This window comes from Notamacropus eugenii, chromosome 6 (assembly GCF_028372415.1).
Source record: "Notamacropus eugenii isolate mMacEug1 chromosome 6, mMacEug1.pri_v2, whole genome shotgun sequence".
NCBI classification, from domain to species: Eukaryota; Metazoa; Chordata; class Mammalia; order Diprotodontia; family Macropodidae; genus Notamacropus; species Notamacropus eugenii.
The window spans coordinates 387,408,204-387,432,307 of NC_092877.1; the positions used below are offsets into that span (position 1 = coordinate 387,408,204).

Sequence of the window (24,104 nt, forward strand, 5' to 3'; positions counted from 1 at the left end):
CCCCAACTCTGGAGCCTTACTCCATGCCAGAAATGTTCCACCTCCTTGGGGCCCCCACTCAGCTCACTCCTGCCCTCTCCTTGGATCACCATGTAATGTGTCACTGTGCCCAAATGTATGCCCACACCCCCATGTAAGTTCCCTGGGGGCACGGAGCAGGGAGTGTATGCTTTGTGCCTCCCCCAGAACAAGCCCTAAATCTGCCTAGTTGTTCTAGGATGAGCCTCTCCTGCCTCTGGAAGCTAACCTTCCTGACTCCCCAGCTCAACTGGCAATGCCAGAGCACGACCAGACACATAACCAAACTAGCGGTTGTTTATTACAACAATACCACAGTCCAACTCAGACAGTCGTTCCATCTCCTGCCCCTGGAATCTCATTGACTGGAGCACAGGACTGGGGCCAGCTGGAGCCCAGGGGCTGCCTTTGCTTGACACCCTGTCTCTGCACCAGGCCCAGGAGAAGCATTTGACAGTTCCCACCTCTTCTCAATTCAATGCTGAAGCTGTGGGTAGGGGTCCCGGGGCAAGCCTTCCAGCCACCAGGCCCCTTGAGTGGCACAGACCAGCCAGGCTGCATCTCTGTCCATATCTGTCTATTCAGACATCCAAACCTCTGGGAAGGAAGGAAACGGAGTCTCTCCTGAACTTTCCAGGTTTTTGAAGGGAGTCCATCACACAGATAGGCACAGCTCAGAGAGGGTGGGGATGGGGACAGTTCAGTGAATGTTTGAGGGAAGACCAGCCTTGCAGTGCAACCCAGCTTCTGCCCCATAGGGGACACAGGGTTGGAGGCATGGGGATGTGTCTTCATGGACACTCCAACACACACAGGGGGCTGAGTATGCAAGGGCATCTCTGTGCAGGCCTGATCTGTGGGTGAGCATGGACAAGGGTATGTGTAGTATAAGAATGTGTGTATGCATGCGAGTGTGAGTGTATGGTGTGTGTGTGCGTTTGTGAGTGTGCATGCATTACTGCGTGCCTGTGTGTGTTTGTGTATGTGTGTACCGGGGTGGGCACAGGTGTTTGTGAATCCTGGGTTATGTGAGAGACGGAGTCTAGGGGAGTGTTCGTGGTGATAATGGTAGGAGTGCGAGCACATGTGGGGGCCCATGGCCCAGCTGGCATGTTCATCTCCTGTGTGAAAGAAGACAGAGAACAGGGTCTTTCTCAGCCCCATTACAAAGTATGGCTAAAGTCAGCAGGCAGTGGGATCCAGATATTCTGGCAGGACTGACAAGGTTGGATCAGGAGATGGAGGGATGAGAAGAGAGATCCTGGAAAGAGAAGAGGAGATGGTTATGGTGGGGGAAAGGATGCGGGGGCGAAGGGGGGTGCTCTGGCCAGCCATTCCCCTCCACACTCAGCTGTCCTGGGCCAAGCCTGGCTGCCACCTTTCCTTGTCAGCAGGGATATGAGGGGTGTTCAGGGGCTCATGGACCATCCATGTGAGCTTGGAAGGGGCCCATACCCAGCAGGCAAAGAGGGGCAGTATCACCTGGATGATGGCCCTTAGCAGCCCTGGGTAGGATGGGCAGCCCTTGGTCTACTCTGGGAAGCCAGAGTCTAAGGAGGACAGAAATTCCTAGCTTAGGGGTCTCCCCAACCTGCCATAGAGAGCTCAGCCCACCTCCCACCCCCACACAGAGGACAGCTCTATCCTCCCTGGGCAGCCAGGCCCTGGTCACTTTCTGCCTCTATCTCTGTCTCTCTGTCTCTCTGTCTCTGCCTGCCTGTCTGCCTCTCTCTCTCTCTCTCTTTCTCACACACACACACACACACACACACACACACACACACACACACACACACACACAGCAGCAGCCACTCTAGCCTGATCCTCTGGCCAAGGGTTTCTGGCTGAGGCCTCCTGCGGATGGAGAGGTCCCAAGAGCACTGTGTAGGGGCTCCGCTGAATCAACACTTTGGGACCCAGGCCCCAAAGTCACAGGGAAGAGGGCAACCCTGGATGATAACGAGGAACCTGAGAAGCCAGGTGGGTTCCGGTTAATATGGAGAGAGTGGCTCAGAGGGTAGACCTGAAGTCAGGAGGACCTGAGTTCAAACTCTGACAACAACTTCTTAGCTATGCCACCTGGACGAGTCGTTCAGCCTCTACCTGCCTCAGTTTCCTTCTTTGTAAAATGAAAGGGTTGGACTTCATGGCTACCAAGGTCCTTCCAGCTCAGTATCTTGGGTGCCATAAACTCACTCTCAAGACCCTGGGCCAATTCTTTTCCTTCTCCAGGAAGGAAAGGATAAGGATGAAGGGAGGGCTCAGAGACCCTGCAGCCAAGAGCCCCTGCCCCCCAAAAGTGTTGACACCCCTCCCCAAGACCACTGGGGGCATCACATCAGGGAAAACTCCTCAGAGGAGGTGTCCCTGAGCTAGACAGGAAAACTGCCCAAGCCTGCTCCCTTCCCTGTCCCAGGCACCTTCCACCCTTCAAGGCATCTTCAGACTCTCCTGCAGGACCATGGTGGAGCTGGACTTGTCTTCATTGTTCCTTGTCTGGAATATGGAAGAAATGAGCCCCTCAGAATGAGGTCCCTCCTCCCCCCCCCCCCTGCAGTGCCCTGGCACAGGACAGGAAGTGCGGGGGCAGGGGCAGCAGGAGGGAAAGGAAGGTACAGCACACAGGTACAAGGCATGGGGGGGGGCAGGAAAGAGGAGGTCTCCTCCTTGGGGGATAGCGTGGACATCAGGGGTGGGGGGTACCTCAGAGAGTGTCCCCACCTTCCCTTAGAGGTTCCCCTGCCTCATCTCTGGCATGTGTATGTACGCATATGTGCATACGTGTGCACACGCATCGTGTACTATGCATGTGCATGCACACATGCATGTGTATATGCACACAATTGTGTGTGTGCATATGCGCGTTCTGTGCTGCACATGTGTGCACTGCATGTGTGTGCACAGACTCATGACTATGCACACATGTGCATGCATACGTGTGTGCATTGTATATGGTGCACTGGTGCATGATGTGTGTCCATGCATGTGCACACACACATACATGCATGTGCGCACATGTCCAGAGGAGCAGCATGGACTCCAGGCCAAGGGCTGGGAGCTGGGGCAGTGTGGCAGGGGGGTACTCACAGGCCCCTGACCCATGTCGGCCTCAGCATACTTGAATTTCTTCTGCTGGTAGTAGTGGCGTTTGGGCAGGATGTGTAGCAGCAACAGGTCACAGAGCACAGTGGCCTGGGAGGTGGGCACAGAAGAGCACTGACATCAGTGGCTATGACAGTCTTGAGCACTGGGAGCAAGGGGCGGGCCAAAGGCCCAGAGGCTGACTCTTTGCCCAGCTTCCCAGCTGTCTGTGTGGTTCTCAGCCCTGAGCTCCCTTCATTCCACCTCCCACCTTTCCTTCCCCAGATGAGGGAGAGCCACTGATAAGTCAGGAGTAGGGGTGGGACTGGGTAGAGCTGTGCCTTGAAGGATCTCCTTGGCTGCTGTGTGGAAAGTGGTCTGGACAGCCGCTGACACTCATTCCCATTTTACAGATGAGGAAACCAAAGCTCTGGGGGTCAGTGGACTCGCTCTGGTCACACAGCTGGCACACATCAGGCTGAGCAGGGAAGGCGCCTCGTGAGAGGCCTTTTTTGGGCAGAGAAAGGCTTTCTGACTCCAGTCAAAGGGCCGCAAGACTCAGGGCCAGCCAGCCCCTCAGGAGCCAGCTGGTGGTCCTCCTCTTCGCTCCATGGAAGGTTTTGCTTACATCTATTTACTCAGGCTCTCGAGGTGAGGAAGATCCAGCCCAAATTCTCCTGGTCTGGCTCTGGAAGCTGACTGTGCCCCTAATCTTGAGCCTCCAACGCTTAACCTAGGCCCTGTTTTATAGGGGGGAGCCCACATAAACAACTGCTGCCCTTCTGCCCCCAGAGTGCTGCTGGTGCCCTCTGCCAGCCCTCCCCATCCCCATCCCCTTGTGCCAGGGCACTGCCCCCTCAGCAGCTTTCTCCTTCTCCAGGTCTGGCCACGCTCTCTGAGGACCCTATCCTATCCTGTATTATGCAGACCTTCCTGGAAGGCCATCCGCTCTAAACTGGAAGAGATCCTCAGGGGTTTACAGACTTCTGTAGCCTCCCAGCTGCATCTGGTCAGCTTCTGCTTGCAGCCCTCCACAGATGGGGAGCTCACCCCTTCCAGAGGCAGCTCTCCAACCAGGAAGCTTGCTCTCACCTTGAGACTGGGCTGCATTCTGCTGCTTCTCCCAAATTGCGGTTCCTGGGTCTGGGCCCTTGGGCTGTTCCCTTCTCCCCACAAGGATGCTGCCCTTTAGATAGCAGATGACCACTAGAATGGGCTTGAGTCTGCATTTCATGCCGAGCTCCTCTATTCGGTCCTCACCCAGCACAGCCCACAGCCTTTGTCCCTCTATATTACCCCTGGCCCTTCCTCTAGAGTCCTACCAGGGCAGAACATAGATGTAGGGGAGGGGTGTTGGACCCTTCATAGGCTTCCAAGAGGAAGCCTCCAGCTCTAAGTAAGTTCCTTTACATCCTTGGGCCTTCCCAGTTCAAAGGTCACCTCTTCCAGGAAACCTGCCCCGATCCCCCAGGTTAGCGACAACTTTCTCCCTTGAGGCCCATGAAGCCCTTGGTCCAGACTTGTCTAATACCCACAGCCATCTTGTATGCCTTGGTTGACCAGGAGCTCATTGAGGGCAGGACAATGCCCTCTCTAATCATCATGCTTCCCTCAGTGAGTAGCCCTGACCAAGCCTATTATGTGGGGAGCATTATGGACCCCAAGCAAGAGGTCAGGATTGCCCAGGAACAAGGGGTGCTATCCATCTAGTGAGTTTCCACCTCCTCGTGTCCAGCCAGGAGCGCAGCTCAAGAGGACACAGACATGGTCCTTACCCTTGAGAGCCTTTCCAACTGACCCAATTCACTTAAGTCTGGGTACATGTGACTGAAGCACCACTTCCTGGTTAATGAGGGGGGGTCATGTGGCTCTTCCTCCCCTCCCCCCACTGCCACCTACACTCACCACCCCAAAGATTCCGATCCCAGACCCAATGGTTGTCATCGTGGGGATGATGTCAAATTTGCCTGCCTGTGGAGAAGAGACAAAGGTGAGAAAAAGACCCCTGGATGACAGGTTTGGAGATACTTAGTCTGGCATGTGCAAAGCAGAGGAAGTCGAGAGACCTGCTCAAGGTCACACAGGGAGTAAATGACAGGTCCTTGATTCCGTGTCAAATATCATATATAAAAATGTTCCTAATGGAACTGGTGCCTTGGATAGCGCCAGTGACCTTGGAGGCAGATGGATAGTTCCAGTTCTCTTTCCTGGGAAGCTGGGCTCCCAATGCCCTTGGGACCAGTCCCTGTGGACCCCAATGCCATGGGCCTATGAACAGGAGTTTGGGGGAAGAAGGGATGGCATAGGTCAGCCCTGTGGGAGGTGGACCTGGACCAGAATACTGCCTCTGCGGCTTACTCTCCATGACTCCAGTGGGGGCCTCAGTTTCCACCTCTATAAAATGGGAGGGCTTAGATGAGAACCCATCTGTGGACTCAGACTCCAAATTCATGTTCCAATGGCCCTTACTTCCCCAGCAATCATAGGTCAGAAGCCCGGTCCCTCACTGGGCTTGAGGCTTTCACTCTGAGCTCTGGGGTGGCCCCTCCAGTCTCTACCTCTCCCTCCCCTTCAGGGAGGGAGAACTCCTCCTGAACTCCATGGAACACCCCCTTCCCTGAGACCAAGGCAGGAGGGCCACTGCCCTGGGCCACCTCTCTGGGCACCATCCCTAACAGACTCACCTGGCCATCTACCAGGATGTCAAAGCGGATGCCAAACACCTTGAACAGGTGCCGGTAGTGGGTCCCATTCTCCATGTAGTAGCGGGCAAACCTGGGAGGGGAAGGAGAGGGCCAGACTTGTAACGTTCTGGGCCTCAGAGATGCCCCCACCCCTTCTCCTTGGGTCAAAGGGCAGATCAGAAAAACACCTCCCCATTTCTTGATCACGTTCTCCTCTTTGCAGGGCATTTTTACATCCGTTCACCAGACAATGTCCAGGGGGGCACTGGGCTCCCCACTTCCAGAATCCAGCATCCCAGGGGGCACTTGAGGATCACCTGACATGACTTGCCCCTAGTCTTGCAGACAGCCTGAGTATGAACCTCTCCAGGGCTCTACAGATGCGAGGGCGGCTGCTTGCCCTACTCAGGGCCAGTGCCCCCTGCCCAACCCCATCCCGCTGGGACCTCTACCTAAAGTTAAAGCCTGGGGAGAGGTTATTTTCTTCATTATACAGGCTGTGGAACTCGTAGACAGGTTTGCAATGCCGCACGGCCCAGTCCAGGTCACAGTTCCAGTCAATGGTGATACCAACCACTCCTCCCTGTTGGGGAAAGCAGAAGACTTTGGAAGGCCTCCTGACTTGGTCTAGAACCCTGAGTGGGCACCATGTTCCAGACAGAGGCGAAAGGGAGGGGCTGAAGGACCAAACTCCTCCCATGCAGGAGTTGGGCTCTCAGATCACCCATCTTGTACCTGATGCCCCAGCTGGGTTTAGCCCCATGGAGCAAGACACTGGGTCCCCCCAGCCTCCTCCCACACCCCCTGGTCTCCTTTTCTGTGTCTCTCAATGTCAGGACAGTCCTTCACTTTATTCATTATACCCCCAGTGCTTACCACAGGGCCTGGTGCACAGTAGGCACCTGATACATGTTGGTTGGGTTGGAGGGAGGAGATGGGTAACCCCCAGCCTTTCCCTTCCTGCCCCTTCTCCCCCTGCCAGGCCAGCCTTCCCCTCCCTCCTGCCCCCCAAAAACTTCCTGCTTTTCACCCACCCTCCTTGACAGCCAGACCACCAAGCTGCCCAAGGCAGTTTGGGACTGTCTTCTTTCCTTTACTGCCTGTTTTCTACAGCATAGACATAACGCAATGGTCAGTGACGCTGGGTCAGCATGGCTACCGTGCACCTAGCAAGAAATAGAGAGAGGCAGAGAGGCCAGAAAGAGGAGAGGCAAAGACCCCGAGTCAGAAACAGAGAGAGATGAGAAAGAGAGAGAGAGACAGACAGACAGAGACAGAGACAGACAGACAGAGACAGAGAGATATGGAGAGATGAGAAAAAGAGAGAGGCAAAGACCCCGAGTCAGAAACAGAGAGAGAGATGAGAAAGAGAGAGAGAGACAGACAGACAGAGACAGAGACAGACAGACAGAGAGAGAGAGAGAGAGATATGGAGAGATGGGAAAAAGAGAGAGGCAAAGACCCCGAGTCAGAAACAGAGAGAGATGAGAAAGAGAGAGAGAGACAGACAGACAGAGACAGAGACAGACAGACAGAGACAGAGAGATATGGAGAGATGAGAAAAAGAGAGAGGCAAAGACCCCGAGTCAGAAACAGAGAGAGAGATGAGAAAGAGAGAGAGAGACAGACAGACAGAGACAGAGACAGACAGACAGAGAGAGAGAGAGAGAGAGATATGGAGAGATGGGAAAAAGAGAGAGGCAAAGACCCCGAGTCAGAAACAGAGAGAGATGAGAAAGAGAGAGAGAGACAGACAGACAGAGACAGAGACAGACAGACAGAGACAGAGAGAGAGAGATATGGAGAGATGAGAAAAAGAGAGAGGCAAAGACCCCGAGTCAGAAACAGAGAGAGAGATGAGAAAGAGAGAGAGAGAGAGAGATGGAGAGATGGGAAAAAGAGAGAGGCAAAGACCCAGAGGCAGAAACAGACAGAGCTGAGAGAGAGAGAGAGAGAGAGAGAGAGAGAGAGAGAGAGAGAGAGAGAGAGAGAGAGAGATGGAGAGATGGGAAAAAGAGAGAGGCAAAGACCCCGAGTCAGAAACAGAGAGAGAGATGAGAAAGAGAGAGAGAGAGAGAGAGAGAGAGGCAGAGAGGCCAGAAAGAGGAGAGGCAAAGACCCCGAGTCAGAAACAGACAGAGCTGAGAAAGAGAGAGAGAGAGAGAGAGAGAGAGAGAGAGAGAGAGAGAGAGAGAGAGAGAGAGAGAGAGAGAGAGAGGGAGGGAGGGAGGGAGGGAGGGAGGGAGGGAGGGAGGGAGAGAGAGAGAGGGGGAGACCAGAGAGAGAAAGACCCAGAGGCTGAGACTCTTTCTGTAAAAGAGACAAGAGCCTAGGCTGGGAGGAGGAAGGGAGGAGGAGGGAAGACAGTGGGCCTATAGCTCTTGCTGTCACATTCGTGGAGAACACCCATGAGTCCAGGACCCCCAGACCTGGCCCTCGACTTTGAGCCAGGAGAGCCACAGGCCATGCGGAGGTGGGTGGGAGAAGGCAGCCCTTTGTCCTGAGGGTTTGGCAGCTGCTTCGGCTGCTGAATGAAGGTTTGGCTATCCAAGTCGGCCCTGGTGGAGGAGAGGGGGAGGGGTCCTCTGCAGGCACCATCTTTACAGCCTGGCTAGAGGCTCTTGGTCTCTCTCACCCTTGAGCTCCCCGATCCAGAGCCCCCACGGTCAGGTTATAGAAAGCTCGTGGGCAGAGCTTGGGAAGCACCAGAGAGGGCTTTGGGGGCTTCCTGAAAAGTCTGGGTTTCCCCTGGGGGCTGTAAGCATTCTCTAGGCACTTACCAGTTTTTCTGGCCCAAGCAGCGTGCCTAGCCCTGTGCTCAGCTAGATTAAGAGAATGAGAGGGAGAATAAGGGCCCCTGACCCAGGGACCCTGCAATCTGGAGCCAAGGGAGGCTTGGACATCCATCCTGGCCCTTTGGTGGGGCTATGGCTCTGCCACACTGTGCTTCCCTAATTCTGTCCCACTCCCTTGTTTTCCAAATGAGGAAACTGAAGAAGGCCCCAGAAGGGAAGGGTCTGGGATTGGATTGGATTCCACCTTCCCTCAGAAGCTGGCCAGGGATGGGACTCCCCAATCAGGGTCTGGCTTGGGGACGAGCCTCCTACATGAAAGGGTTCCTGATGGGGCCCAGCAGGTCTACTCAGCTGAGAATGGGGGCCACCACTGGACTCAGAGGAGGGAGAGAGAACCAGCTTGCAGGAAAGGGGGACTCTCTCTGTCTCTCTCTCTCTCCCTTTCTCTCTCTGTCTCCGTCTCTCCCTGTCTCTATGTCTGTCTGTCTGTTTCTGTCTCTGTTACTCTCTGTCTGTCTCTTTGTCTCTGTCTTTGTCTCTGTCTCTCTGTCTCTCTGTCTCTGCCTAACACACACACACACACACACACACACACACACACACACACACACACACACCCCTCTGTACCTTCACAGCCAAGGTGCTGAAATTCTGGCCCGAGTAGCTCACAATGGAACCCAGCTCAAAGATAGGGCAGAGGGGGTCCCTGCTCTTGTGGTATACACAGCTCTTCATGTACTGCTTGTCTATTGTTTCTACCAGGTTTCGTCTGCAGGAAGAAAAGACAGTGCCCTGGGCCAGGGAACAGAGGGAGGCAGAGGATGGGGATGAGAAGCTCTCTGGAGAGAGTAGGTTCTTTCCCCTGCTGCCCCCCTCCCTGCAGTGTCCTTGGTGCCAGAGGCCTAGCGGCCTTGGTGGGGGGGGGGGGGGGGGGGGGAGGCATCTTCCCCAACATCATTGAAGGAGAATTGAAGGACAAAGAGTTACTAGGAGCCCTCCCTGGGCTACCCAGCCCTCCACTCTGGAGCTGCTCACTCCCTGACTCAGTGGGAGCAGGCTCCTTTCTTCTGGAGTCCTAGTCTGCGTGGAGAACACTGGAGGCATCCCCAGCCAGCCTCCGAGCCCCTCTCAAAATGTCAAAGGTGGCACTCAGACCCCGGACCCACCCACTAGCCCCAGTCCTGTCAGTCCCACTCAGCTCCGTGGGTGGGGGAGGGCACAGGGTGGGAGGCAGCCCATCTCCAGCCCAGAGAAAACGCGCTGCTTTGTCCTTGGTGGGGAAGACATTTACCTGTTTACTTTGAATCGGGGAAAACTGACACTGTTCTTGATGAAGAGGGTGAAGGTCTCTGCCTCCCTCAGGAGGGCTGGGCTGAAAGAGACCCATGCGACCTTCAGCTCCCTGTGGGTCATTGGGGCTCACCCCCCTCCCTCTCCACCCCCTCCTCTTCTCTAAGGTACAGACACACCGTCCCAATGCTTTTAAAGCACTCCCAACCTAAGTTCGCTTCTCAGATCCTCACCCACAGCTGAGGGAGGGAATGTAGTATTCATGTCCCCATTTTACAGAGAAAAATGCTGAGGATCAGAGATCGCCAAAGAAGCGTCCAAGGGGGCAAAGCACACAGCTGCTTGGGACAGTGCCAGGCATCTGCTGTTCAGAAGTTTCTAGTTGTGTCTGACTCTTGGTGATCCCTTTGGGGGTTTTCTTGGCAGAAACAGTGGAGGTGTTTGCCGTTTCCTTCTCTGGCTCATTTTACAGATGAGGAAACAGAGGCCCCTTCCCAGCGGGGCCAGGTCTCCTCTAGCTTAGAAAACTCTTCCCGGACCCCAGCAGCCTCATGCCATCGTCCTCCAGTGCACCCCTTTTCTCAGCCACTCTCCTTGTGGAGCTGTCTGCACTGGTTGTGATCCGCCTTCGATCCATCCCAAGAAGGGAGGCAAGTGACAGGGAGGACTCTCTGTGATTGGAGGCCAGCAGCCTCCCTGAGGATAAGCTGGGATGAAGCAAGTCACTCCCTGGCCATGAACCTCCGTAAAGCGCTCCTTCTGAATGTTTGCAGGAGCGCTGGAAGCGGCTTTAGAGCTCCCCGTTTTACAGATGAGGAAACTGAGGCATGGCGAGTCGAGTGACTGGCTTAGGAGGACGCAGCTGGTTCTGGTTCTGTTCAAACCCTGGTCCTCCAGGCTGCCTCTCCAATTGTTTTGAAATGTGTCCTTTAGATTCCGCCCGAGCCCTGCCAGGGGATGGGGGCAGGGTGTGACAGCCACCCCCACCTGTGTGCTGGGCCTTCCCCACGGAACCCTCGGCCTCCAATCCAGAGCACTTGGGCACCTACTCTGGACTTGCCTCCCCCTGCTGGGTTTTGCCTCTGCTTGACCCCTCATCCCATTCCTGTCCTCTCTACACTGGGATCCCAGTCAGCATCCCACAGGGTACTCCCTCACCTGGCCTCACTTTGGATCAGCCCAGCTCCCCTCTAGATGGGACCAGCACTAGCCTCTGCACTGGTCCGGTCCCAGCCGCCCTCTCTGACCGCACCACCCCCTCAACATTGAACTCTCCACCCCACCCCACCCAGCTCTGGGGGGGACTGCCCCGAAGTCCGGGCTGAGGTTCCAGCTGAAGCTAATTGAGTCGTTAAGGAGGGTGGGAAGGTACCAGAGGGCCAGGGTGAGCGGGCCCGCCCCCTCCTGTCCTTGAGGCCTCAGCCTCCTAGGTGACCTAAATTTCGACTCTAATTCCACTCCCAGTTTTTACAGGGGAAGAAACTGGCAGGGAGGAGTCCGAAGCTTGGTCCAGTTTCATTTTGGAATGCATATTCCCAGCATTGGGTTTAGCGCTTCACACAGTACAGGTGCTTTGTAAGTGGAGACGAGTAAGTAAGGGAGTGAATGAATGAGTGCACGAAGACACCCCACACCCACCAGACCCATCCCAAGAAGAAAAGAGCAAAGACAGCAAGATGCGTCTTCTGGGACTCCACCTCCCTTTGGGACTCTCTTCCCTTCTATGTCCCAGATCAAAACAGGCTTACAGAGCTGGCAGGCACCAGCCAGCCCAGTCCTCCTCCTGTGGCCGGCTCCCAGCCTGCCCATCTTGGCCAACTCGCAGTCCTCCTCCCACCTCCCCCCAACTCCCCCATTTGTCTCTTTTCTCTTCTATAACCTGCCATAGCTCAGCTAGGCTGACCTGAGGCTTTCCAGTGGCTGCTCTACCCTGAGTGAATCACTGAACTGCTGCCTACCTCGATTTCTTCGACTGTAAAATGGGGGTGAGAATAGCACCCACCCCCCAGTACTATTGTGAAGATCCAAAGAGATAAAACTGTAAAGAGCTCCGCACAGTGCCTGGCGCACAGTAGGTACAATAAATGTTTCCTTCTTCTTTCCTCCCTCCCTCCCTTCTTTCCTTTCTTTTTAAAAGGGAAACTCAAAAAGGGCTCTAGACTGGTCAAAGAAATCAAACTATCACAGTGGCGTTTGCAGCGTTGTGACAGGCAGAGGGTCATCACACTTTGTGGCTCCTTTAGAACAAGGCCAACCATTCCACCAAAAGTCAGCAGAATTTGAACTCAGATCCCCTGACTCCTCTCAAAACCCTGGACTTCTCTTGTTATTGATCTGGCTCCTGAAATAAGTGAGGTGGGGTCAAGGGGTACTTTGGGAGAGGATCTAAATCCTAAAGAAAAAGAAGACCTTCCCTTCCCCCACTGTGTGCCCTCCTGCCCCGTCCCCCCCATCTCCACATTTGTTGAAGGTCCTTACTTTGGAATGTGATCATCCACCTCAACGGGGCACCAGCCGAGGATTTCACAGGTCTTGACCGTGCTGTTAAAATCCACACACTTGCCTGTCCGGATGCCTGCAGCAAAGGAGGAAGGGGATGTCCTGAGGGTCTCATGATGAACAGTTAGAGATAATGGGGTCCCATGCCCTCCTCAAACTCTCCCCCTCACCCAGGAAATTAGGTGCAGGCAGGGCTTGGTCCCAAGTACTTAATCAATGGGAATACCAGGCAGGGAAGGAGGAGGGCGGGGGGCAACCATGGGGTTTGAGCTGACCTATAATGGGCATTGCCCACTCAAGGGCCTGCATGCTCTGAGGACCAGGCTGGATGGTCCCTGACACACTGGAAGAGCTGGCCAAAGCAGGATCCACCGTGACCATGAAGCCTCAGCAGCATTTGGGCCAGGTCTGGTGGGCAGGGTGAACAGGGGACCCCTCTTACCGTGGCCCTTTCGTTTCGGTTTCCCTTCTGGGCAACTGCTATCCTCTTGACAAATTCCTCCATCTGGATTCTGAAAGCAGCAAGAAGTGCCCATGTTAGGGGAGGAATCCTCCCTCTGCTCCCCCAGGCTCCTCTGGGGGTCATTCCTAAGAACTGTCCTAGAGGGGAATAGACTGCACCTGAAGGGAATGAACTCCCCATCCCTACAGGTATTCAAGATTGAATACCTTGCAGATACAGTGTCCAGGGGTCTCTGGCCCCAGCACTCCTGAGGGTCCTCCCAGCCTAAAGTCTGTGGTCCCCAGGGGCACACCCCAGGCCACCCTAAAGATATTCTGACCAGATGCCCTGAGGTAGAGAAATCCCAAGGCTTCCTGGAAGGTTCTGGGGGTTTGGGAGCACACTGGCCACTCTCCCAGCTTCTCCCCCACTCCCAAACAGAGAGGAACTTGTAATCATAGCTCTACCTACCCCAAAGCCTGTCCTATCTACTTAAGCCTCCAACGGCCCTGTAAAGTAGGTGCTATTATAAGCACCCCCATTTTACAGACAGGGAAACTAAGGTTGATGAAAATTAAGTGGTTCACTCAGGGTCACACAGCCAGGAAGTGTCTAAGACAGGATTTGAACTCAGGTCTTCTTGACTCCAGGGCCAGCATTCTAACTCCTAGAGGAGAGCCCCAGAATGGTAGGTGCAGAGAGACCTTAGAGAAAATCTCCCAACACTCCTTGGTTCTGCTGAGCCTGACTGACCCAGTGTCCCACTGTGTGTGTGTCTTCATCCTTCCTTGCCGAAGAAGACCATGCCATCAAAGAAATGATGACATGACTTGCACTTGACTGTTTTGAGGGAGGGAGGGCTGTGCAGGTCACCAGCCTCACTTCTCCTCCAGAGCCATCTGAATGCAGTGACCAGATATTCATCAGGATGACTGGAGATGATCCAGGATGAGGCAATTGGGGTTAAGTGACTTGCCCAAGATCACACAGCTAGTGAGTGTCAAGTGTCTGAGGTGAGATTTGAACTCGTCCTCCTGACTCCTGCACTGGTGCTCTATCCCCTGCAACACCTAGCTGCCTAATGTTCCACTGTAGTAAGGAAGGGGCAGAGCCCTCCCCCACAGCCCAAAAAGGCAGAGCGGGGTGGGGGAGGGGGGGTTGTCTGTGGGCTAGTGAGGTTTGCATTATCTGTGGACTTGGTTGAGTCAGGCTTCCTGTCCCCTAAGAGTCCCAGGGGCCCAGGTAAAATGGGGTTTCTGCCCCACCCCTCTAGGGCATCTGCACACTTGAATTCAAGCTTCTCAAGCTGGAGAATTTGCAGCCAGCTGTGGGTCTCCTTTCCCCGCACCACTGGGGGTCAGTGTACAGGCCATGGCTGGACAGCCTTGGGGGCCCAGAGGAGCCCACACTCCTCCTGAGGGTCCTTACATCAGCACAGCGCCCTTGAACCTGCCTGGGCGTCACAATGAGGTTGGTTATCACCACGAAAGAGCTGTCCCCCTAGGAGCAAGAAAAGGCAGTTGGGGGTTGGGGTACCTGAGCTGCTGCTCTGCCATCTCCCATAGAAGCCAGCGGCTCGGGGAGGGGGTTCTGGGTCCCACAGTCGGCTGTTAATGCCTAGAACCCAAATTCCTTCCACAGGGAGGAGAGAGACCTAATGGGCCAGGAGGATTTGGGGAGGTGGAGCCTTTGAGGGGTGGGGGAGGACTTGCTGAAGAAAAGGATTGCCCCTCCTTCCACCTGTGTCCCTTCACTTTTCCCTCCCAGGTGAGCCCAGGCCTCAGCTGCTGCTTATACTCCAGGGGTCCACAGACCTCTCCCCTTTACCCCAGGGCGATGGGCAGGGAGCAGGCAGCCAGGTGGTAGCCCGAGGCTAGAGCTGGCACAAGGTCTCTTGGCATTCAAGTCAAGAAAAATTCCCAGCCTTAGAGGAGGGGAGCTCCCAAGGGAAGAGGGGGCAGCTGGGCAGCACGGAGATGGAGGGAAGCCAGGGAGGAAGGAGGGGGCTGCCGGCTCTCTTGGCCAGCCCTCAGCAGTCCATTCTGGAACAGGCCAGAGCTGGCTCAGGCCATGGGGGCCCCTGTCATGAGGGCAACCAGCAGGCCAGCTGGGGCTGAAGTGGGGTGGTTGAGGGAGAAGGGAGGTCAGGACTTGGGGGATTGGGAGGGGGGCTTCTGCTCTCTGGCCTCAGAAGGGGGCACAACCACATCTCCTCCTTCCCTTCCACTGGTCCCCGACCGAGTCCCAGAGTCAGGGGTGAGGCTGGGGAGTACAGGCTGGTACTCAGGGAGTGGAGTGGTGGTGAGAGCATCACCCAGGGTGTGGCCAGAGTTAGGAGGGGGCGGGGCTGACTGACCTCAGGTCTGCACTTGGTGCTGGGACTTTGTTGGCAAAGAATAAACCGGCCCCTCCCATCCTCCTTCTTCAGAGGGTTCCCCACCCACCCAGACTCAGGACTGGCAGGAACACGCCCATGGGAAGTGCCAGCCTGGCCCCCAGCCTGCTACGGACGTTTTCACTCACCTGTGCTGGGATCACGTAATCAGCCACGTCCCAGACCTGGAGGCCCAGGCCAGAGATGTTGGTCACTGCCAGACCCTTGAGTTTCACTGACACGGAGCTGATGAGACCATCGGAGGTCTGGTAGCCCTTCTCGAAGAGAAAGACCCACCTGGGGATGGGAACGAGTCCGTGGGGGTCATGCGAGTGCCAGGAAGACCACCCAGAGCCCAGCGTGCTGGGCACCACCCTTTCAGAACATGCATCCTCGCAGGAGAAAAGACGTCCTGAGAGGGCAGCCAGGCAGACTAGGGGCACAGCAGAGAGAGCAGGCCAGAGTCAGAAAGGTCCCAGTTTGAATCCAGCCCCAGACACTTCCTAGCTGTGTGACCGTGGGAAGGTCATTTCATCCTTTGCCTCAGTTTCCTCATCTGTAAAATGAGCTGGAGAAGGAAATGGCAAACCAATCCAGCGTTTCTGCCAAGAAAACCCTCAAAGGGGTTCCCAAGAGTCAGACCCTGGCAAGCCCCATCACCTGTGGTGATAGCAGCACCTACCTCCCGTGGCTATTGTGAGGACCAGGTGAGGTAATAAAGCACTTAGCACAGGCCTGGAACATAGTAGGTGCTTATCTCCTTCTCCTTCATGAAACTAAATGGTTAGAGCATTTGCCTTGGAGGTAGAAGGACTTGCGTTCAAATCCTGTTTGAGTCACTAGAAACGCACCCTGGGCAAATCACCAGACCTCTGCCTGCCTCGGTTTTCTCCTGTGTAAAGTGTGGATAACAATCGCACCTACAGGACTGTTGTGAGCATCAAATGAGATCGTTTATGAACGAGTGCTTTGCAAACCTTTGAATGCTCGTGTTGTCATGTTAGCATCATTCCTCTGAGCCTCCAATCACCTGGGGCCGTCACAGCATCTGTACCCCAGCCCCCCCAGCTCTCTTCGGATGGACCGCTGGCTCAGTTGGGTGAGATCTGGAGCCAGAGATGAGACTGGAATGGGGGGTAGGGAGGTGCAGAAGACCAGGCACTAGGGGAGCCCAGGTGACCAGAGTCTGACATCGTCATCCGGGCCCCCAGCTCAGCCTACCAAGTATTTACTGAACATGTACTGCTCTGCCTGGCACTACACAAGATGCGTAAATCACGTCTACATGACTCCCACTTTCTCTTGGCTCTCCTCCTCCCTCTCCGACTGCTCCTCCTCCTCCAGACCACGTCCTCTGCCCACGAGTGACCCTCAGGGTCCTAGGCTCCCTGCTCTCCCCTCTCTGTCCTCCTCAGCTCCTGTGCACCCAAGGGCCATCTCTGTGCTGACAGCTCTCAGATCTCCCTGCCCTGCCCCATAATCTCTGCTCACTGCCTCTCTCCTCTCCAGCTGCCTGCTGCTTCCAGTCCCAGCACGTTGTTATTGCTTCCCAGTCAATACATCTGACATTGCTCTGGACCTAAACCAGCTTGAGTTCAAGTCAGGGGAGCCTGAAGCCAGTAGGATTTCAGGACTGGCCTGTTAGAGTCACAGCAAAGTCAGAACCATCTCCTCAGTCACTGTACTTGGGGGAGGGGGTGCTCCTTGCACCTGTAGAGCCTCTATGTGATGGCTTGCCATCTTGGGGAGGGGGGAAGGGAGGGAGGGATAGAATTTGGAACTTAAAACTTTAAAAATGTTTGAAAATTGGGGGAGAAAGTAGATCAGGGCCCTCCAAGAGATCTGAGACAGATGTGACCAAGGCTTCACCAGGGAACGCAGCCACCTCTGGGCCGGTGACTGTGTAAGGGAAGGAGGCAGAGACAAGGCTGAGGACAGCTCCCAGATCTGGCTATCTCTGGGCAGAGGCAAAAAACAGGGACTGTGGCAAAGGGGAGGACTAGATTCCAATTATCCCCTCTAGAACTGGGCCAGGGCAGCATCAGGGGCATCTGACTCACAGAGGAGACAGCACGGGGAAGGGATGAGGACTCCATCCTACAGTGCAGTGGAGATGGGCTTGGGCCTGGCACAAGGTCCTAATCCAGGAACTCAGACAATGAAGAAATACTATGGGTGAAGAGAAACCCCAAAGGTAAATTCAGGAAAGCAGAGCTCTAAAACAAGTTCAAGTTGGGGGAGAGAGAGGGTGGAGAGGGGGGGAAGAGAGAGAGAGACAGACAGAGAGACAGAGAGAGAGGAGGGGGAGGGAGAGAGAGAGAGAGAGAGAGAGAGAGAGAGAGAGAGAGAGAGAGAGAGAATGGCTTAGACATGAAGACTCCCATGGGTGGAAAAAATAAAGCAAAATTTTTTTTTTAAATTAGAGCTGTTGAGGAAAAAATTGGAAGGAGAATAATTAGCTTAGAACAGAAGATAGAAAATTTGACCCAAGTAGGGAACTCCCTGAAAAACAGAATGAAACAATTTGATGATTCAACGAGACAAGAAATATTAGAACAAAGCTGAAGAGCGAGGGATGGTATCTACCATCAAAACCAACCTATATGGAAAACAAGCTTAGAAGAGAGAATTGAAGAATCGTCAGAATCCCTAAAGACCATGACCAAACAAAACATCTGGACACCACAGTCCCAGAAATCATAAAAGAAAAATGTCCCTTTCTTCTAGAACCAGAGGACAAAGTGAAAATAGAAAGAATCTACAAGCCATCTCTTCCAAGAAGCACCAAAATCAAAACTCTCAGGAATGCCAGCCAAAATCCAGAGCTTACAGGGAAAATTTTAAAAAGATATTGCAAGGAGGCAGAAAGGACTTGAAGCACATAAGGAAGCAGAATCCGGATCGCACAAACTATGTTGCAAACACCATAAGGGAGAAGAAATCTTGGAATATGATATCCCAAAAGACAAAGGGAAGAAGTTTTGTGGCCAGGAATAACTTCCCCTGTGAAACTGAGTTATATTCCTATGGTGCTGAGGAGGAGTGGGGAGTGACTTTTAATAGAATTGAGGACTTTCAAGTCCTCAGGATAAAAAGATAAGAGTTGGGCAGACTCTTTGAAATGTAAACACAGGAGACCAGAGAAACCTAGAAAGGAAAATATATTTGAACAATTGGAATAAATCCATTTGAATAACTGAATGATGACCAAGGGCTCACATTCCAATAGAAGGAGAAGAATGTGTTCCTTCAGAATCCCACTGTCTTCAAGGGTCACTGAGAGAGTTAAAAAGAGATGTAGGGATAGTTTTGTTCCATTTTGTTTGCCTTTAGGAGAAAAATAAAGAGAGGGGAAAGGGGAAACTAGAGAAAATTTTAGGAAAAAGGGGAAGAACTCTGTCATATTTGAGGTACATCAGGAAGCATACACATATGGAGGATGCTATAGGGAGAGGAAGTATCTCATAAACTTTACTCTTCTCTGAACCAGAAAAGGATGGCTGACTGCACACGCAGCGCATCTGGGTGTGGAGATGCATTAAATTCAATGGGGAAACAGACAAGGACAGTGAAGGAGTGTTTTAAGAAGGGTAGAGTTGGGGGAGTAATGGTTTCAAACAAGACAAACCTCAGCTTTAGAGGGTGGGTCATAAAAGGGAGATCCATAGGAAAGAAAGCATGAGAAACAGTGATCAAGGTCTGGGCTGGGTGAAGAGAGGAGGGAAAGTGGAGGGGAATCGATTCAATTCAATACTATCAGTGTTGACTGTTTCTTTTCTTTCCTGACTTTCTTTGTAAAGAAGAGAGGGGGAGGAAAAGAAAAGGAAAATTATGAGAGGTTAGGATGTAAGGAACAATATGATTCACAATCATAACAATGAATGTCAACAGGATAAATTCACCTACAAAATAGAGGAGGGTAGCAGAACGGACTGGAAAGCAGAACGCAATAAGAAACACATCTTAAATGAAGATTCACACAAAGTTAGAACTTGGGGATGGAGCCAAATGTATTCTTCCATAGGTGAATTTTTAAAAGTAAGGTTGGAAATCATGATCTCAAATAAGGCAATGGTAAAAATGGGCATAATTTTTAAAAAGATAAGATAAGTAGGGAAACCACATGATACCTAAAGGCACTGTATATGATGGATAATATCAATACTTTATAATTAATAAGTGTGTATGTTTTCAAGACAGCATGGTATTTAAATATTTAAAAGAATCAAATTATGGGAAGAAAAAGATAACAGAAATCACCAATAAATTTGGGAACCTTAAGATCCCTTTCTGACTTAGACAAGTCTAACAGAAAAGGAAAAACAAGAATGCTATTGAGGATCTGAGTAGAATTTTATAAAAGTTAGATATGCTAGGTCTTTGGTGATTACTGAAAAGGAATCAAAAGGAATATGAAGGGCTTTAAAAGTCAAATAAAGGATTTTGTATTTGTTCTTGGAGGCAATAGGGAGCTATTGACATTTATTGAGTGTGGGGACAAGAGAAGGGGACATGGGTAGACCTGCATTTTATTTTTTTCCAACTTTTTCACATTTTTGATTTCAAGTGTTGAGTTCCAAATTCTATTCCTCCCTTTCCCCCTCTCTCCCTGATATGATAAGTAATCAAATATAAGTTATATACGTGCAGTTATAGAAAACATTTTCATATTAGTCATTTTGTACAAGAAGACTCAAATAAAAGAAAAAAAGAAAGTGAAAAACAGCAAGTTTCAGTCTGCATTCAGTCAATACCAGTTCTTTCTCTGGAGGTGGATAGTCTGCTTCATGTGAGTCCTTTGAGATTATCTTGGCTCATTGTGTTACTGAGAAGAGCTAAGTCATTCACAGCTGATCATCATACAGTGTTGCTGCTACTCTGTACAATGTTCCCTGGTTCTGTTCTCTTCACTTTGCATCAGTCCATGTAAGTCATCCCAGTTTTTTCTGAAACCATCCCCTAAGTTATTTCTTACAGCACAGTAGCACTCCATTATATTCATGTACCACAATTTGTTCAGCCATTCCCCAATGGATGGGCATCCCCACAATTTCCAGTTCTTGACCACCACAAAAAGAACTGCTATAAATATTTTTGTACAAATAGGTCCTTTTCCCTTTTTTTTGGATGACAGACCTGCATTTTAGGAAAGTCACTTTGACAGTTGAGTGGAGGATGGATTGAAGCAGAGAGAAAGACTTAACCTTGGAAGGTCCTGGTGATTAAATACCTTCAGAGGCTTCCCCTTATGGTTAGAAACAACCCAGGCTGAACAAGATGAACTCACACAGCTAGTGTGAGAGGAGAACATCCATGTGTTGCCCCTGATTCTCTCCTCTCTCCACTTATTGGGCGTAGGACTCACACCTCACGAATCAACAAATGAGGGGCATGATTTTCAGTTGTGTGCTCCAGACACCAAGCTCTGGGAAAGCTCATGGGAGAAAGGGACTAGCAGGGACTGAGGGACCTGGGGAGGCTTCCTGGAGGAGGGGTCATGTGAACTGGATCCTCCAGGTACAGGGAAAGTCCAGGAGAATTAATCCCTAGGGGGTGTTTGTCAGGCAGGTGGGGCTTGGTGCAAATGAAGACAAGGAGTTATGAGTGGGTCTGGGGCTGATGCTGCCTGAGGCTGAAGAACCAGAGCAGCACGAGCCAATCAGCTCTTTAACTCTACCCTCCCCAGAGCCTCCAGAGACAAGAAGGAAAAAGGGGTAGTGATAGCAGGCAAGACAATAGAAGGAGAGGGAACCAGGAGTTCCAGTCTGTGGGACCTTGAAGAAATTTGTTCCCGTTGCTCCTCTGAACAGTGAAGGGGCCGGGGAAGTAGAGCCAAGGTGCCCCCAGCCCTGCTCTTCTCTTTGACTTGGCTGGGGGGGCAGCAGGGAAGGAGTTAAGCTGCAGGCTCCCAGGCCTTGAGTTATTTCTCTATGAGGTGCCAGCAAGTTGCTGCCATCTGCGTAGAGCTGTGACGTCCCTGTTGTGCTGCTGAGATCAGAGAGGCAGGGGGCTGCTGCCAGACTGGAGAGAGGAGCCTGAGGCAAAGGCAGAGGGGGCTGGGGGGCTGGCAGAAAGGGGGCAGCCACTCCTGGGACCTCCTGCTCTCCTCTACCCCATCACACCCCTCTGGACAATCACCTCTGGTCCAGTTTAAGAAGGATGGGGACAGACTAGAGAGGGACGATCAGACTGGGGCAAGGACCCCAGGCCATGTTGTAGGGACGATGTGCTAAGGAATGGACATTAGTCTAGGGGGGGGTTTCCCTTCCCCCCCATCTTTTTTACTTGTTTCTTGCTGCTCCTGGCCCCATCCCTCCCCCAGGCTCCATCCTAGCCTTCTTCAAAGGTTTAAAGCAGAGGGCCCCCATGGCTGATAACCCTGGGTCCGAAGCTCCTCAGTACCAGTGACAGTCTGACCTGGAGACATGGAGGTCCCTGTCCTGGAGACCGGGGCAGGTTCTGGTTGCTGCCCCTGTGCCCTACGCACCTCATGCAGCCTTGCTTGGCTAGTACTTGGCATCAGGATTTTGTTGTCAGCCTCCCCTAAACATGAGGAAACTGAGACCCACAGAGGTCCAGTGACTTTCCCATGATGATGCAGCAAGTCCCTGGTTGAGCCTGGACAAGAGCCAGGCCTTTGAGCTCCCAGCCCAAGGTTTTGCCATGGCCATTCTCTTTCCTCACACTGAAAGAAGTCTAGATCCAACAAGGCAGATGGGGGTCTCCATCCCTACTCACACTCGCTCACCTGTAGGCACACATTCTCACACCTGTGGGCATACACTCTGCATGACCAGCAGGGAGAGACTCCTCTCTCCTTAAAACTTAAGTTAAGAAACCCACCCCTAGGGTCACTGCTCTAGCTGGAGATAGCCAATGACCAGCCTGAGGTGGTAAGAGCAGGAGCCATGGGAGCGGAGCTCAAAGGTGCCGGCCCTTCCTTGTCTGGACCCAGAAGAGAGTCAGCTCTAACCCCCAAATCCAACATATTGGTTGGTTGGTCCTTACTGTGATAGAGATAGGGACTGGCCAGGACTGGCCTGCGGTTTCCATCGGTATCAGAAACTCCCAGGGGAAGGTACACTCTCTACCAATGCAGGCATCCCCACTCTGCAACCTAGAGCAATGTGGAGCCCTGAGAGGAAGACCTGAGTGCAAATCTTGCCCTGGAAACCTCCTGGCTGAGGGACCCTGCATCAGCTCTCAGGCTCTAAAGAGCTCCAGGCTGCAGAAGGAGCCTCAGTGTCCCCTGGGCAACGGTGGCCACATGGCCTAACCTCATTGCTAACCACACATTTTCATGTCTAGAGAGTGAATAAAATCAGTCACTCAGCCAGCTCCCAGCAAGGTGATGCTTTTAAAGGACTAGGCACAGAGTAGGCGCTTACTAAGCGCATATTAGGTCTATCTACACACCCTATACATAGCTACACCCACAGCCACAATCATACATACCCCTACACACTCACGCACATCTACGCACACACCTATACATACCCACACCTGCACTCACACTTACACATACCAGGTTGTTGAGAGAATCCCAGGAGTTCATGGAAAGCCCCATCCAAATGTCAGCTGTCACTACAGCCTGTCCTCTCAGTCTAACAACTGCTAAGTGAGTTAAACTGACTAGTCATTTGGGTCCCAAGGGCCAAACCTAGTCAGAGGCAGTCCAGCCCAGCCCAGGGAGAGAGTACATGCCTCATTTGTCACCTTTGCTCACCCCTTAGCTACCAGGTAACACAGATGGCAGACAGTGCGAACAGCTAGCACCTGATAGGCAGGGATGAGAGACACAGAAAGGGGGCCAGCCATCTGAGCCAAACTTTGCTAACTTCCCCTCTTGACGAAGAAGGCCCGACCCTGCTCTCATACCTCCCCACCAGGAAGTTTTAGGCTAAACATGAAACAGCCACAGCTCCCCTGCCATCTGCTTCCTCCTCTCCTGCTCAGGACCAGGAGAGAGAAGGCCCAGATAGACAAAGAGCTCCATGAGCACCCCCCACTTCTGGGCTCAGCCAATAACAGACCCACAGCAATGCTTTAAACTGAAGACTCTAAAGGTCTGAGGGGTGAAGGAAGCCCTGTGCTAGATAGAAGGGACCCTTCATCAAGCAGGAGGCTTGGAGTGGTGGCTAGAGTCCAGCCTTCCTCAGTTTGTACCATGAGGGAGCTAGACCAGGCAACCCAGGGTCTAGGTCCTTTCCAGCTCTGCCATCCTAGGGTCACTCTCTGAGAACAGAGCTACTGCCAGCTGGGGGCAGAGGGAAAGCACTGCTCTGTGAGATCCCCTCTGTGGAGGGATGGTGCCCAGGAGCAGATCATGCCCTCTGGTCTGGGGGAGCAGGGGTAAGGAGGACCCAGGGCCCCTGCTCCTTACCCTACAACATAGATGAGGACCACCAGCTGGATGAGGCGGAAGATGACCCCCACCTTCTTGTTACGCACCAGCACCATGCGGGGGGTGTCATATTCATAGAAGAAAGCCGACAGCTTGGCCCCAATCCGGCCCTGCATGTTGACTTGGCAAGGGCCCAGCCCGAGGGAGCCTGGGGGGACCCTGTGCCAGCTTGTGTTCTCTCCTTGCCCAGGCCAGGACTGAGGGACGAGTGGAGACAGCCTGTGGCTTTGTCAGTTTGTCGGACAAATACATTTCCATCTATAGGCACAAGGGTGGAGCCTGTGGGGGTGGTTGATAGAGGGGCCTCCCAGGCCCTACCCAAACAGCTGGGGCCTCTTGGCAACCGGAAGCTTGGGCTGTCAGACACAGGAAAAGGTCAGTGGGCTCTGCAGCTGGGGCCAGATAAGCCTGTCCCAAGAATAGGAACATCTGGGGGGCAGAGGCCCAAGAGCCCAAGGCCAGCCAGCCATCAGTGGATTGGGCCTGGCAGAGCCCAGCACCAGCTCCTCCCCTGGGA

General features: G+C 53.0%; 1 protein-coding gene across 2 annotated transcripts; it reads right to left on the reverse strand.

Annotated features, from left to right (window-relative positions):
- Positions 1–297: 297 nt before the first annotated feature.
- Positions 298–23,844, reverse strand: P2RX1 (purinergic receptor P2X 1). Of its 2 annotated transcripts, XM_072618963.1 has the most exons (13): positions 23,567–23,844; positions 15,333–15,480; positions 14,238–14,309; positions 12,810–12,879; positions 12,347–12,443; positions 9,870–9,950; positions 9,206–9,347; positions 6,236–6,366; positions 5,784–5,874; positions 5,005–5,070; positions 3,106–3,210; positions 2,439–2,514; positions 298–1,279 (listed from the first exon to the last, which is right to left on the reverse strand). In XM_072618963.1, exons 1-12 carry the CDS (start codon positions 23,701–23,703, stop codon positions 2,449–2,451), a joined length of 1,206 nt encoding a protein of 401 aa, XP_072475064.1. In that variant the 5' UTR covers positions 23,704–23,844; the 3' UTR covers positions 298–1,279; positions 2,439–2,448. The 2 variants fall into 2 exon arrangements, with proteins under 2 accessions (XP_072475064.1, XP_072475065.1); XM_072618964.1 differs by lacking the exon at positions 14,238–14,309 and having other exon boundaries at positions 23,567–23,823.
- Positions 23,845–24,104: the final 260 nt, after the last annotated feature.

Bases quoted from the DNA above. Each gene is read 5' to 3' on its own strand.
- P2RX1 (XM_072618963.1), bottom strand. From the start codon at position 23,703: ATGCAGGGCCGGATTGGGGCCAAGCTGTCGGCTTTCTTCTATGAATAT. The intron at 12,880-14,237 runs GTAAGGACCCTC...TGCTGCTTTCAG, and splicing joins TTCAAGGGCGCTGTGCTGAT to AATCCAGATGGAGGAATTTG. The intron at 5,071-5,783 runs GTGAGTCTGTTA...TCTTCTCCACAG, and splicing joins ACATCCTGGTAGATGGCCAG to GCAGGCAAATTTGACATCAT.